Here is a 13381-nt window from a genome sequence, read left to right as displayed (position 1 = left end):
TATAACTTTCTATGTATATTCTTATAATCTTATCATACTTTATAATCATTGTATCTTCTTTTTATTTAGTCTTGATGAAGCCCTATGGATTAGCTCAAAACATTTGATGACTAACAAATAGTATTTTTTTTTTTCTGCATCTCACAGCTTCCTACAATTATTACATGCATTCAACGAATAATCTTCTAATTCATAAAAATTTGTTTATAAAACTTTTTCTTTTATTTATTTTCAGTTTTCCCCTTTAAAAGTATGGGTGAATCGTGAGGGATTCGCCCGTATGAGTGGAACTACTTATGACCTCTCGGAATTAAAAGACAATTATATTCATTTAACGAATGCATCACTGCAGCTAAATGAAAAGTGTGTGACCTTAGATAATCATAAACAGGTAGCTGTAAATTAAATTAAAGTACTTGTAAAATTTAAAAAAAAGATAATAATTCCAAAAAGAAGCAAATTTGATACATTCTTCAGTAATTTATTTTATTGGTCAATGTAATATAATAGTTGTTTTGGACCATCTTATAAAGCGATACTGCCATAGAAATTATTAACTGAAAGATCTGGTGCAATAAGGAGGCTCTCCATTTTACAAAGTTTTGGTAAATTAAAACTACAATTTTTCAAATTTGGTTTTGAGATAACTCTTTATTTCTTTTTTATAAGAAATATATTACCACTAAAAAATCATCTCAGAAGGAAGGAGGAAACTTAAAAGATTGGAGCTGCTTACTTATTCCACCATTCACCCATAAAACATAACATTTTAATTAAAACAGATATAGACAGAAATAAATGCTTAAAAAATCTTAATAAAAACATTATGTACACAGTTAAGCTATGGCCAAACTACAGGTGACTATGACAATACCCTGAGTAAGCCACCTAAATTATTTGTACTTAGTGACAAAGCTAGGATAGTCATCTCTTCTCATTATATATAAGCTTATTTATTACCCGATTGGCCTGATGGTTGTAATCTCGATTTTCTATTAACAAGAGGATGCACTATTGCCATCCAAATCTCTTCGAACAAACACGTTTGTTCATCTAGAGACTAAGTGATTTATGGGTGACAAAGCTGTCTGTGTGCTGATTCTTAAATATTCAAAAGGACTTTTCTTAATAATTTCTCATCTTTTTATGAAGCAAATTGAATTCACTATTTATCGATCTAGTTTGATATATATTATAAATCAACATCTTGTTTGAAGTGTATTTTGTAATAAATCTAATCATAACCTTGAACGTTCACAGAGAATAATTTTTCTTGCTGATGTTGTCAAAGGCATTTTTCAGAGTGTACATTGAAATAAACTATTGTTATTAGGCAACCCATAAGTGTCATGTAGCTATTTGTACACAGGCTTTTAGTAACTAAGTCAAGTCACTACTAGTCTCCAGGTTACTAGGTTGTCTTTAGCCTCCTCCAGTGTTGCCTTAGCCTTAGATAATAATACAACAAAATAAAATAATGTAAAGCAAAAAATTAAGCTATCATGTGGCTCGGTATCTGTTATGTTGTTTTATAATTTTCTGTTGCTGATAAAATCTCGACTGCTCTGATATATTTCTGGGCAAGGGATTACATCCTTGTACCATTAAGTCAAATGGAGATTCTCCTATTTAGCTAAAAAATTTGTAACTAAAGGCTACTCACTTTTTATATCATAATTATGAGCATTTTATTTGTATTGGGAATCAAATCTACCTGAAAAATAGAGCTACCTCCTTCAGATCTATTCATTATTTTGCTTTCAGTTTACTAGAGAATGTTTATACGCGTTAGTACAGCATATTTCTACATGCTGTAATTTTAGATGTCCCAAATAATATTATTTCATTTTTTTATCATTATTACATTATATGCATTCTTAACCACCAATATGTTGTGCATTTTATTCATAAGTTTTGAATTTGTTAAAAATGCATAAGAAATGAATTAGCAAAACAAATATATGAGTGTTAATAAAGAAAGTATTCCGTTATTTAAAAACTAAACAAATCTATCTATGTTGTGATTTGTTAGTATATAGCTTGGTATGATTTTAATATATTCCGAGTAGAGAGAGAAATCAAATTCTGGGAAATAGGTTAAAAGAGATACTGTCTAAAGTATTTTCTATGCCAGTAATTAATGACAAATCATGATTATGAGATTTTTTATCATTGTTCTTTCTGAAAAGCTTTTTAAAATTACAATAATTTCACTTAATACTAGCAGAAGTAGTATAAAAACTTGAGAGCAGTTTTTTTCCCCTGGAAACCTGTTGATTCTAGATGCTGATTTCCCAAAACATATACAAATGTAACTTTTAATTGTTTTTAAGATGATTGAAGGGTTATTTAAAAATATTAATAATTTATTGAAAGAATAAATAGATTTTATTTAAAATTTTGAGATAATTGGTCTTGATCAAGTAAATATATTTAGATAAACTCGTTAAACATTATGATTTATCACACCATTTTTTTTACTTCTACTTCATATAATAATTTATAATCAGTAATTATTTATTTTTCTTTAAGGGTCAAAAATGGCACATCAGGAAGCTTAGAGAAATGTTGACCGCACGTCATGGTTGGGTTGTTGTTGAAAATCTTGTGCAACAGCTGGGACATATAATTTTAACTAGTCTCTTCAGCGTTCAGAAAAATATAAATCAAAATCGTCATTCTTTTGAGTTGTTTGGATATGATATACTTCTGGATGACAAACTGAATCCGTGAGTAAATATATAAATTTTTTTTTATTATTATTTTAAGTAAAATTTTCTGTTTACTTCTATACTTGTCATAAAAGTTTGTGTTTATATTTTTTTTTGCTCGGTTCCTGCATGTTTCATAGGTAGTAACGTGAATAATGATGTAATATAAAATAATTGATAAATTATACAATTTGTTAATTGATATAATATATTGATAAATTTATAATATATGGTATAATTATATAAAGTGATTTTAAAACTACCTTAATCGTATGGAACTACACTGTGGGACAACATATATTTATTATTATATTTTATAAAATATTTAAAAAATCCAGTCATTCCAATCCAAAGTACTAAGAAAAATTGTTGAGGCCCTTTTTACTTTCACTTGTTGTATTCTTATCAGGATCAAAATTTATATTTGTTAATTTGACCTCGAGAAATCCTGAAGCACAAATTTTATATCTGAAAAATAAAACTTTTTTTTAATAATTTTTGTCTTCCCTTATATATAGATTTATTTTTTTCAAATCACCAAAATAATGACAAATTTAACACTCCTCTAACCCTTAAAATTCATCCAGAAGACTGACTATTGCAGCACTAACCAAAAAACTTACTATACTGATCTTATTTTAAATTATTTGCTTTACTTACTTTAGCTTTGCATTGCCTTTTTAAATATCATATCCTTTTTTTTCATATTCTTTTTTTATATATTTTGTCTTTTATACTGATTGTTCAAAAGAATTTTTTTTTCCCTCACCTAAGCCACTTGAATCATATAACTAAAATATGAACTCTTATTGTAAGTAGATACGTTTTATTACTTATCTCTAAGTCCCACTCTAACTGCTTGTCTGATCTTTATTGAAGAATGCTTTTTTTTTACCCTAAATTTTTAGAGCTTAGTTCTTGATCCCCTCTTGCATATATAATGTGGTACTAATCTAATAAATAAGATAATGAATCAGTTTGCATAATCGGTTCCAGATGGCTATTAGAAGTAAACTCTAGACCTGCCCTTGAATCAACAGATGAAGAAGACCACGATTTGAAATACAACATGATCTCTGATGTGTTGAATGTTGTAGATTTTGAAGGAAGGTGAGTGATTACTCCTTTAATAAAATACGGTCATTTCTAAAGGAAATAATGTTACATGACTTCATCAGATAAAATCTTAATTTTTATAAAGAAGACTTCTTTAAACGAAAAAAATGTGTTCTAAAACTGGTTTCTTATTTCTAGAATGTCAGGTTCAGAAATAAGAATTGGCGGTTTTGACTTGATTTATGATGGCGCCCCAATACCAATGCCATGTCCAGGTTCTAATGAATGTGGACCATTCTCTGATGTCAATCGCTTGAATATATTTTTAGGTAAGTCAGTTTCATTAATTCCTGATATTTAAATAATAAAACTAAGATTTCACCCCTCTAAAAAATTATTATTGCAATTTCTATATCTATATCTAAAAGAGAAAAGATCGTTTGGTCTGACATTACGGTGACTGAAAAACTTTACATATTAGGTAATTCTTATTCAGTTAGTCCACCAACACTTTATAAACGGTGACCTTAATTTAGCTAACCAAAGTTTGTTGCATTACTAGAAATTCATACCAAAAAATAAAATAAAAAATGCTTTTTTATCTCCTTTTAGGAATTAATGTTTAAAAAATAAAAAAAATGTAACGTTAATAGCTTCTGTTCAAAAAAAGGGTGAATACTAAATAAAATTTAAATACATAAAAACAAAGATCTCCGAAGAAAATAATATTTTCCAAAAGGTCCTCAAAAATCATGTTATTATTTGAATTACTAGGAGGCAATAGTAAGGATGGCGAACTTTATTATCCACTAACCTCTGTTAGTGGATTTTAGTTAAACATTTACTGATTAACAACTTGTCTATGTCTGGAATAGGAATCCAAAATTTCCATTACAAGAATCCATGAACAGTGCTGCATCGTACGACCTTCCCTTCATCCCAACACCCATATGTATCTTGTTAATTTTCAAACACCATTTTGACAATATTAACTTTTAGTAAATGATTTCCCTTTATAAATTAATTATTAATAAATAAATAATTTTTTTTAAAGACTTTTTTTCCCATTTATTTAACTTTTAAATAGCTCTGATGGACTACAAACTAATGTATATTGGAAATGTAATTTAAAATCAATATCCTCTATGACATCAATGTTTGGTTAACCAATAAGACTTACCTTATAGATTTGTGTTGCCTTTAAATGGAATTCCAGAGAGCTGTAATGCATTTCTTTTGGTTGTATCCATATTGTATATGTAGTATGCTCTAATTAAAGTATGAACAGCACTTTTTAAGTATTACTTATCTAACTAATGTGATTTATTTTTTAAATTTTGTACTCAATTTCAGGTGCATTGAATGATAGGGAAAAACACTTGGCATCTATGAGAGAATGGCAAAATTTACTTCCCAAGAAGTGCTGAAGCAGATAATAGCTCAAATAAAAATAGTTATGAAAACTTATAGGAGCAATTTATTTATTTTTTGTTTTACTTTTAATGTTTTATTTTATTCTCAGATTAAACTGATTTATTTGATATAATAATTACTGACATAATGAGATATGAGTTAAGTTGATATAATAATTACTGAAATAATGAGGTACTGGTACTGGTACTGGTATTTGGTGGGGGGAACAAGTCTGGCAAGTGGGCCTAGTGGTCCTTTTTGTCAACCACTGATGGCAACCTAGGTTGCCGCCATGTACTAACCAAGGTGGGAGTGTCAAGATTCATTTCATTCTTCGGGACTGCCAAAAATGAATGTTTAACTGCCCCAGGTGGGAATCGAACCCACAACGTTCCGAAACGAGCGCACTGGGACCTGCGCCCCAACCTGCATGGTCGTCATGTCCCTAATAATGAGGTATGAGTCAAGTAGCGACATGGGAAATTATTCCTGACTTGCTTCTTTTTTAGTGGAAGATATTTCACTTCTTCACCAGTCTTTTTTACTTTATTTCTTGCCCAATATTAGAAATGCATTAAAACTGATCCCAACAAGATCAGCTACATTTAGCAACTTTGTGTAATTAATGATATAAAATACTTTTTGTCTGACTGTCATTAATGAATTTTTTTTTATTTATCTATAATATTGTTAGCTTAACTTATTCATTATAGAAGGAATTAGTCATAACTTTACCTCTGAAAGAAACATTTAATTTTCAGAAAACATAACTTTTATGTACAATTTTAAATATCTCTTGAGAAAGAATCCAAATTGGAAACATTCCTCACTGTTAGAAGCATAAGCCCTTTGTGATAGTAGAGTAAACAATTTCTAACTGCCATAGCTGAAGGTACCTCGACCGTGTCCTCCTATTTTGAACCAAGCTGGAATCATGCTGGTTCCATGTCAGAGCATATAGCAGCATGGCATACATGTATGCTATTAGCAATGAATGGGTTCGAGGTAGAACTAAAAAATCTGTTTATTCCCATCTGAGTTATTGTTGGATTAGAACCTAACTACTAAAACAACATAACATGGAGTTCCATAACATCTTACATATATATTTTTAAATTTATACTGTAATTAGTTTATCAAATTGTAAATTGAATGCAATGGATTATGAATTATAGAAACAATGTATTGAATGAAACGTTATTTATTGTTAATACATAGCTATTATTAATTAAATCACAAGAGTGATTAATAGACATCTTGATTAAAAACTTTAATTATATTTTTATTTTATTCTGTTTTTAATTTTTTTCTCATAGTATTAATACTCTGGTTTTTATGTATGATGTTAATATTTCTAATGAAAGAAGGAATTTATTTTCAATAATTTTTAACCTTAAATTCAACTTACTAATAATATGAATAAGTAGGTAATAAAAAAAATAACACAATTTGTAAAAAGAAAAAAAAATTAGTCTATTCAATCGTTATTGAATAATAAAATTACAAAATATATCTACAAAAATAATTTTCTTTATCATAAAAAAGTCTCATTTCTTGTCGAATTTTTTGTACAAAAACCTAACGCATCTTTACAAGCTTCTCAGTTTTCTATAATTAAAATACTGTTCACCTCATCTATTTTGATATTTAACCAGCTTCAATTTTTTTTAAACATTTTTTTTGGGGTTACATTTTATTTACATATTATTCAAACTTAAAACTATTAGAAAAAGTGTATATATTTTAGTGTTAGTTCGGTGGTTTGCGTTTAGCAGGCACAATCGCAAGCGCAGCGACGTACCCTCTTGTCCCTGTGGAGGAGTACATTATCGACGCTCCTCACTGATCTAGGCTGAACATCTGAAAAAGAAAATTGATTAGTTTAGTATTTATTTTGGTTTATACGGTATAATTTATTTTGTAAAAATGTGGTTTTAAAACAAAGAAACATATTTATAGTTCAGAGGTAAATAAAAGGCAATTATTTAACATTTCTTTACTTTACAAGACAGCTCGAACAGATGTATTTTTCTGAAAGAAGAGTATTTATTATTTTTTAAAAGGATTAACTCCCCATTAATCTGGTATAGAATATAGTTTGTTTATATTTCTGGGTGAAGTGAAAACAGTGCTGAACTTCGGAGTAATAAGACAATAAAGTCACGTTTCCATAATTTTATACTAGAAGAGTTTAAACAGATGTATTCAGCTGAAAGGTTTTAACTAAGAGGTGAATGACCTATAAAAGTCTCTCGAAATTCTCTAGCAAGCTACCAAATTTTCAAATATTACATTATTCTCTGCAAACTGAAAGGGTATGAATAAAATCAATGAAACTATTAATCATAATTATTTGAACTTACAATGAGGCCTTGGTTGTGATTCTTGCTGTTGCTGTTGTTGCATTTGCTGCTGCTGTGGTTGTGGTAGGTGCACAGGAAGGCGATGGAATGGAAGAGGTGGAGGCCTCACTGTGTCAGCAGGAACTTCAGGATGCTGGAACCCTCTCATGACTGGTACAATTTCTTCCTCCTGTTCAGTGAGTCACTTTTTTTTATTAATTTTGTGGTGGGTTATTACTTAAATTATATCATTCACAGATGCTTAATCTTTATCATATTAATGAAAATCTACTATTATTATTATTTTTAATAAATTTATAATTAGTGTGCAAAATAGGGTTAATATTGAAAAGTGATTTTTTTTCACATCTCTGTTTGATAAAAAAAAAATCCCATTAATTTTTTAGTCACGTAACTTCTGATTTACTTTGACCTTAATTAGTTCTCGGTACAAACTAGTTAACATTGTATAAAACAGTTAACATTGTAACTTAAAAAGGGGTGGCATAAATTGAGTACTGCCTATATTAGCTAGTTTTAATGTTCAGCTTAGACAGAGTTGGTTAGCACATTCAAGAAAATAAAATGAATTAAAGACTCCTACCTGAATGATGACTTGATGCTCTTCAGGGGAATGATGCAGAGCTTGCTGTTCGATCTGGTGGATGGCCTGCTGTAAAATAGCCTGGTGTGGGTGGAATTGAGGTGGCAGTTGTTGTGGTGGCATTTGGTGGATGATCTGGTGGGGTTGGATCTGAACCTGCTGTGGGATCATGTGAGGTGGCATCTGGTGTTGTGGTGGTTCCATTGATGGCCTCTGATGAGCGTGGGGGTGGAACTGTGGTGGCACCTGTGGGATGTTGTTGGGGTGGAATGGTACCTGCTAAAGTTGGAAGAAAGATCGATAGATAGTTGGTTAAACATTGAAAATTAGTTTAATTAGGGTATAGGTAGGAATCCTATGTTTTGGAGTCTTTTTCCCTCATTTTCAAAATAAACTTTCATGTTTTTATAAAGTTATTTGAATAAATATTATCATTTCTTGGCCTATTAACTGATTGACAAGTGACTTTATTAAAATGTTAATACTTAAAAAATATGTTTTGAAAATAGGGGAGTAAACAATGAAATATTAATAATTAATGTATGAAGAAACAATATAATATATGAAAAGGAAATTAAATCAAAAATGGTAAGGGAATTAAAAGTGAATTCCAAAAAATTATATTGATATATATTGTAATGAGTAATAAACTGATAAATTAATAATACTAAGACAGTAGTAATTAAACCAATACAGAATGATATGTAATAAAATTGATAACAGAAATGCTAACAATTAACTGATTGAACTGCCCTGTTGTGAAAATAATAACTTTGTTTATTTTCACAACATGATGATTTGACCAGTTAATTTTACCCTTACTAACCTTTTTCACATTCATCTTTAACTCTTATAATTTTTTATATAAATATCTTTTTTTTATCTCCAACTTTAAACCTTTTTATTTACATGCACCTTAATACTCTTTCAATAGCTTTACCTACACTGTATTTTTTTATTTTAGCCGTGGAAGGGTCAAAATGTTAACAATTAATAAATAATTGAAACTATTTCTTAATTGTTATTTTTTACTGCAATCCAAATCGTGTCATTCTTATTAAAATAAAGCTGTGATTTTATCTTATTTTTAATCATGGTGACTCTGTACTAACATTAATTTAATATTTATTTTTGGTATTCAAACTAGAGTTTCTCATCACAACAGTCTACCACCTATTAGATGAGTCTTCAAAACATCGATTTTTGGTCATATATAAATTCTTAAGATATTTAGGAGACTTGAACTTTCAGTAATGTGATAGCACCACCCAAGTCCCAGAGTCAAGAATGGAATTAACTAATCAGTTTTATAGTTAGCATTATAGTAATTCAGGTAGCATGAGGACTGAAAAACATAACATTTGCAAGCCCTGGCCTGTAATTATTTGATTTTATCTTTTTTTTTCTTCCAATAATAGTTTTATCTCTTTTTGCTTTTAATTAATTAATTATATCATCAATATTCTTTACTTACCTGGGGAATAGCATTAGGATGGATTGGCACTTGATGAATTGGAATTGGGATGGCCATTGGTGTCATCTGCTGTTCCATTGGCACATGTCTGTAAACGATTTATTTCCAAGCATTAGGCAAAGAAAAAACATTTTTCTTATAGAAGTTATATTATATCTTATATCTAGGGAGAATGGAACAAATATATAACCAGAAAATGGCCAAAATAGGTTTAAATGTTTTACTTTCTGCAGTTTTTTCAAAATCGACATAATTCCTCGACATTAACATTTGTTTTTCAGAGTAGATTAAAGAAACTATCTAAAGGGGAGTAAAAAATTAGTATAAGTTATAATTTTAAAATCTACATGTGTTTAAAACACATAACTTATTTCAGCCATTTCCTTACTTATTTATTTGTATATCCTATAACTGGAAGACATAAATTTTTGTTTTCAATAATAAAATATTGTTACTTTATTTTATTACTTCCTATTTATTAAATATTATTCTATCAATTTTCCTGAGGTTTCAAAGATTGGGGGATATCGCTTATCTTTAAGAAAATATACTCCAATACATCCTTTACAGCATACCGTATTGGTTTTTTAGCATGCTCATAGTCAACTATTTTACTTATATTTATTGGTTGTTAACCTTAGAATGGTAGTGGTAGCTGATTGGCTCTATGAACTTTAGGTTAAGAACTATAACTATCTGTTAGACTTTAGCTAACAGATAGTTATAGCTAACACCAAAAAGCTTTTGGTGCCTAGAGTAACATTTAAAGATTATTACTAAGTAATGGGCACTTATGTAATTTCTTTGTTGATTAAAATAAGTTTTAATTAAAAACAATTACTAGTAAAGGAGTCTTAGCTTCACCATCAGGACCATGACAGATACTAAGATTTATTATCCTTGATCTGATAGTATACTAATGAATGTGAGAACTATAGACCTATCTGTCTATCCCAGGTTGTGTACAAGCTCTTTACCTCAATATTAGAAAAGAAGCTGAGAGAGCTAGTGGAGAAAAACTGAGAAGAGGAACAGGCTGCTTTCAGGCCTCAACCCCCTCAACCTACACCCAGAATCATATATTTTCTTGTCGAGGAACTTTTCTTGTCAAATGAGGAACGTTTCTTGTGAAATGTCTTTTTGGCATTTATAGAACTAAAGGCTGCCTTTGATTTGGTCCCTAGACAAGAACTGTGGAATGCTCTTTCAGAAAAAAAAAATCCCGCATGGATTGATAGAAGCTATAAAGTCGACCAATCACGATTCCAAGGGAATATTAAGGATTAATGGAAGAGAGTCTGATACCTTTTCAATTGAGAAAGGAGTAAAACAAGGAGATAGTTTGAGCCCCATCCTCTTCATCATTTACATTGATGAAATCCTGAAAATGTGCCAACGGAGGACAGCATTACTACTATCGGCAAATGGAACATTAGGACAATACTGCCCCAGTTAATGGTATTTGCGGATGATCATAATGATGAATTATGCAGCTCAGATCTGAGAAATTAAGTATTCTATAAAAAATAAATGTCCTCCGCCTAAAATATTATTCAAATATACTGCAATGTAAAATTTTTCATTTATTTAATATCAACCTTTTAAATATCGTTTATTATCATGATGAACATATTTTTGCACCACAGAATCGCATTGACTCCACACCACATATGTCTCCATATGAGAAAAGCACTTCTGTTCTTGGATTAACATCCATAATTTTCTCATATTTTTTAAAAATTATTTATTTTTATTTTTTAAATAAACAGGAAGTACTAAAATATAGTGTCAGTGTTTCATTATTAACACAAAAAGACATATTACTTTTACTGCCTTACCTAAATATCTTAGATATGTTTGGCAAAATTCACTGTTATATTTCTCAGTTAAATAATGCATCAGTTTTATAATTGTTTAATCTTAACATCGCTCAATAATTACCTTTGGTCAGCACCACTTTCACAGAAAATGGCCATCCTCTCGCCAGTAATGTGTTCGTAACGAGGGTCAGATGAGATATTAACGCCGAATGGAAGGCGAACTGTTCTCGGCTGATGGTCAGTAACTTCTTCTGCTCGTCTCTTTTCGACGACACAGTTCATTCTTGACCTCTGGTTCTTTTCTATCATTGACTAAAAAAAAAAAAAAATGAACATAAATGTAAATCCTCAAGAAAGTTTATGGTGTCATATTTACCCTGCTAATCAAAAGTTTAAGACCAGCAGTTCTATGGTATACAAACTGTGCTAAGATGATGAAATAAAAATTTTATTATTTTTAAATACTTTATAAAAACAGTTATGTCCTAGCACATACTTATATGAGCCATTTATTTTTAAAGTTCATTTTCTAAAAAAATCAAGTTGCATACTTTAATAGTTACATTTTTACATGATCTTTTCACTCTGGAGCAAAATTTTACTAATATATTTTAAATCATTAAGATTTTGCAACTCAAAAATTTTCTGGTTAATGAAATGAAAAAGTTTATTTTGAAAGTGGCATAAGTTCCATTGTAAGAGTTTCAAATGGATATGGAAAATATTAGGGCAGTTATTCAAAATAAACAACTCTATGCTTATTTATTTAGTACTTGAATTATCAACATATAATGAATTTGGTACCAGTAATTTAATTTTTTTTTTTTTTTTAAAATAATTTATTTATTGATATTTACAACTGTATACATATATACACATCAAGTAAATTTGCTGTAAGTGATATTATGACATGATAAAAACATGTGGAGAATCTACCCATTGATAGAACTCCAAAAACATTTATAAAGGAGAAGATCTCGAGGCCATCTTCTTTTCAGACGCCTAGGAGGATTATTAGGTAGTGAAGGAGAAGCCAGGTTAGAAACGAGTTGGTTTGGGTGGTTGGGAAGTTTATTATGGAAGGATTGGTATCTAGTTCTGGCCAAATCGGCAACATAGGGGACATTGAGGTCCTGATGGATGATTTCTATTTTTATATATATTAAGCAACAAGATATTATGTTTTTTTATCCACTCCGCTAAGCATTGTCAATGTATCAAATTTCCTCAAAAAACTTAGGTAGTCTTAAAATTTGAACTGCTATTTGTAAAATAGTTTTGAACTATTTGGTCTTTAATGGTTTTTTAAGAAATAAAAAAAATTCTCAATGTAGAATCCACAACATTTTCATACTAAAATAGACAAGATTATTCACTTATATTGCGTATATGTTAATTAATTTTACTTACACCGGCAAGTTCATCGAAATCCAGTTGCAAGGGCAACTTGAGATGAACAGTATGCTCTTGAGACTGCTGCTCTTGTTGTTGTTCTTGCTGTGGAAGGACAACACTCTCTTGCTTTGTATGAGCACTTTCCTCGGAATCTAGTGGGTCGACTACCAAGTGCTGGTATTGTGGCCTGTCTTCTACATTTTCCTGTAAATAAAAATATGTATATTTTAATATATTTTACATTTTTTAAATGTTGTCGAATATTACAGTACTGTGTTTACTACAACTCATTAGCATTACTGTATGGTTAAATTTTGACCTAACTGTTTATTAATGTTTTTTTTTTTCAAAATGAAAAAATATATAATACAATTTAAAATACTACTAACTATGAGTTGTTGTGATCTATCTGATACATTTAAAATTATTATAGATAATGTATTTACATGAATGGTGAGTCAGAATGTTTATTTTTCTTTCACTGAATCAGTTTATAATCTAACAGCAAGATATAAATATTCACTGAAGTGCACTCATTGAACAACTTTCACTTACCATCCAACTTC

The 13381-nt window shown here is 29.6% G+C and overlaps 2 protein-coding genes across 5 annotated transcripts in view; one reads left to right on the top strand and one right to left on the bottom strand.

The window, feature by feature from the left end:
* Window positions 1-5534, top strand: part of LOC106683507 (probable tubulin polyglutamylase TTLL9) — a 145869-nt gene extending 140335 nt beyond the window's left edge. The window contains exons 8-12 of one of the 2 annotated variants that reach the window (XM_014425010.2): window positions 236-391; window positions 2533-2729; window positions 3708-3821; window positions 3966-4096; window positions 5121-5531. In XM_014425010.2, the coding sequence (XP_014280496.1) occupies window positions 236-391; window positions 2533-2729; window positions 3708-3821; window positions 3966-4096; window positions 5121-5194 (672 nt within the window). In that variant the 3' untranslated portion in view covers window positions 5195-5531. Of the gene's footprint in view, window positions 1-235; window positions 392-2532; window positions 2730-3707; window positions 3822-3965; window positions 4097-5120 lie in introns of both variants that reach the window. The other variant, XM_014425012.2, reaches the window with a different exon arrangement.
* A 1094-nt stretch (window positions 5535-6628) lies between these two features.
* Window positions 6629-13381, bottom strand: part of LOC106683506 (mediator of RNA polymerase II transcription subunit 15) — a 70300-nt gene continuing 63547 nt past the window's right edge. For 2 of the 3 annotated variants that reach the window (XM_067045100.1, XM_067045099.1), the window contains exons 3-8: window positions 12831-13019; window positions 11542-11732; window positions 9601-9688; window positions 8121-8405; window positions 7544-7709; window positions 6629-7040 (exon numbers count right to left, since the gene is read on the bottom strand). In XM_067045100.1, coding sequence (XP_066901201.1) covers window positions 6949-7040; window positions 7544-7709; window positions 8121-8405; window positions 9601-9688; window positions 11542-11732; window positions 12831-13019 — 1011 coding nt within the window. In that variant the 3' untranslated portion in view covers window positions 6629-6948. Of the gene's footprint in view, window positions 7041-7543; window positions 7713-8120; window positions 8406-9600; window positions 9689-11541; window positions 11733-12830; window positions 13020-13381 lie in introns of all 3 variants that reach the window. The other variant, XM_014425009.3, reaches the window with a different exon arrangement.

Source organism: Halyomorpha halys, unplaced genomic scaffold, assembly GCF_000696795.3.
Source record: "Halyomorpha halys isolate HHAL.00 unplaced genomic scaffold, Hhal_1.1 Scaffold490.1, whole genome shotgun sequence".
NCBI lineage: Eukaryota > Metazoa > Arthropoda > Insecta > Hemiptera > Pentatomidae > Halyomorpha > Halyomorpha halys.
The sequence above is the reverse complement of the archived record's forward strand: the minus strand, read 5'-3'. Positions and strand labels throughout refer to the sequence as shown.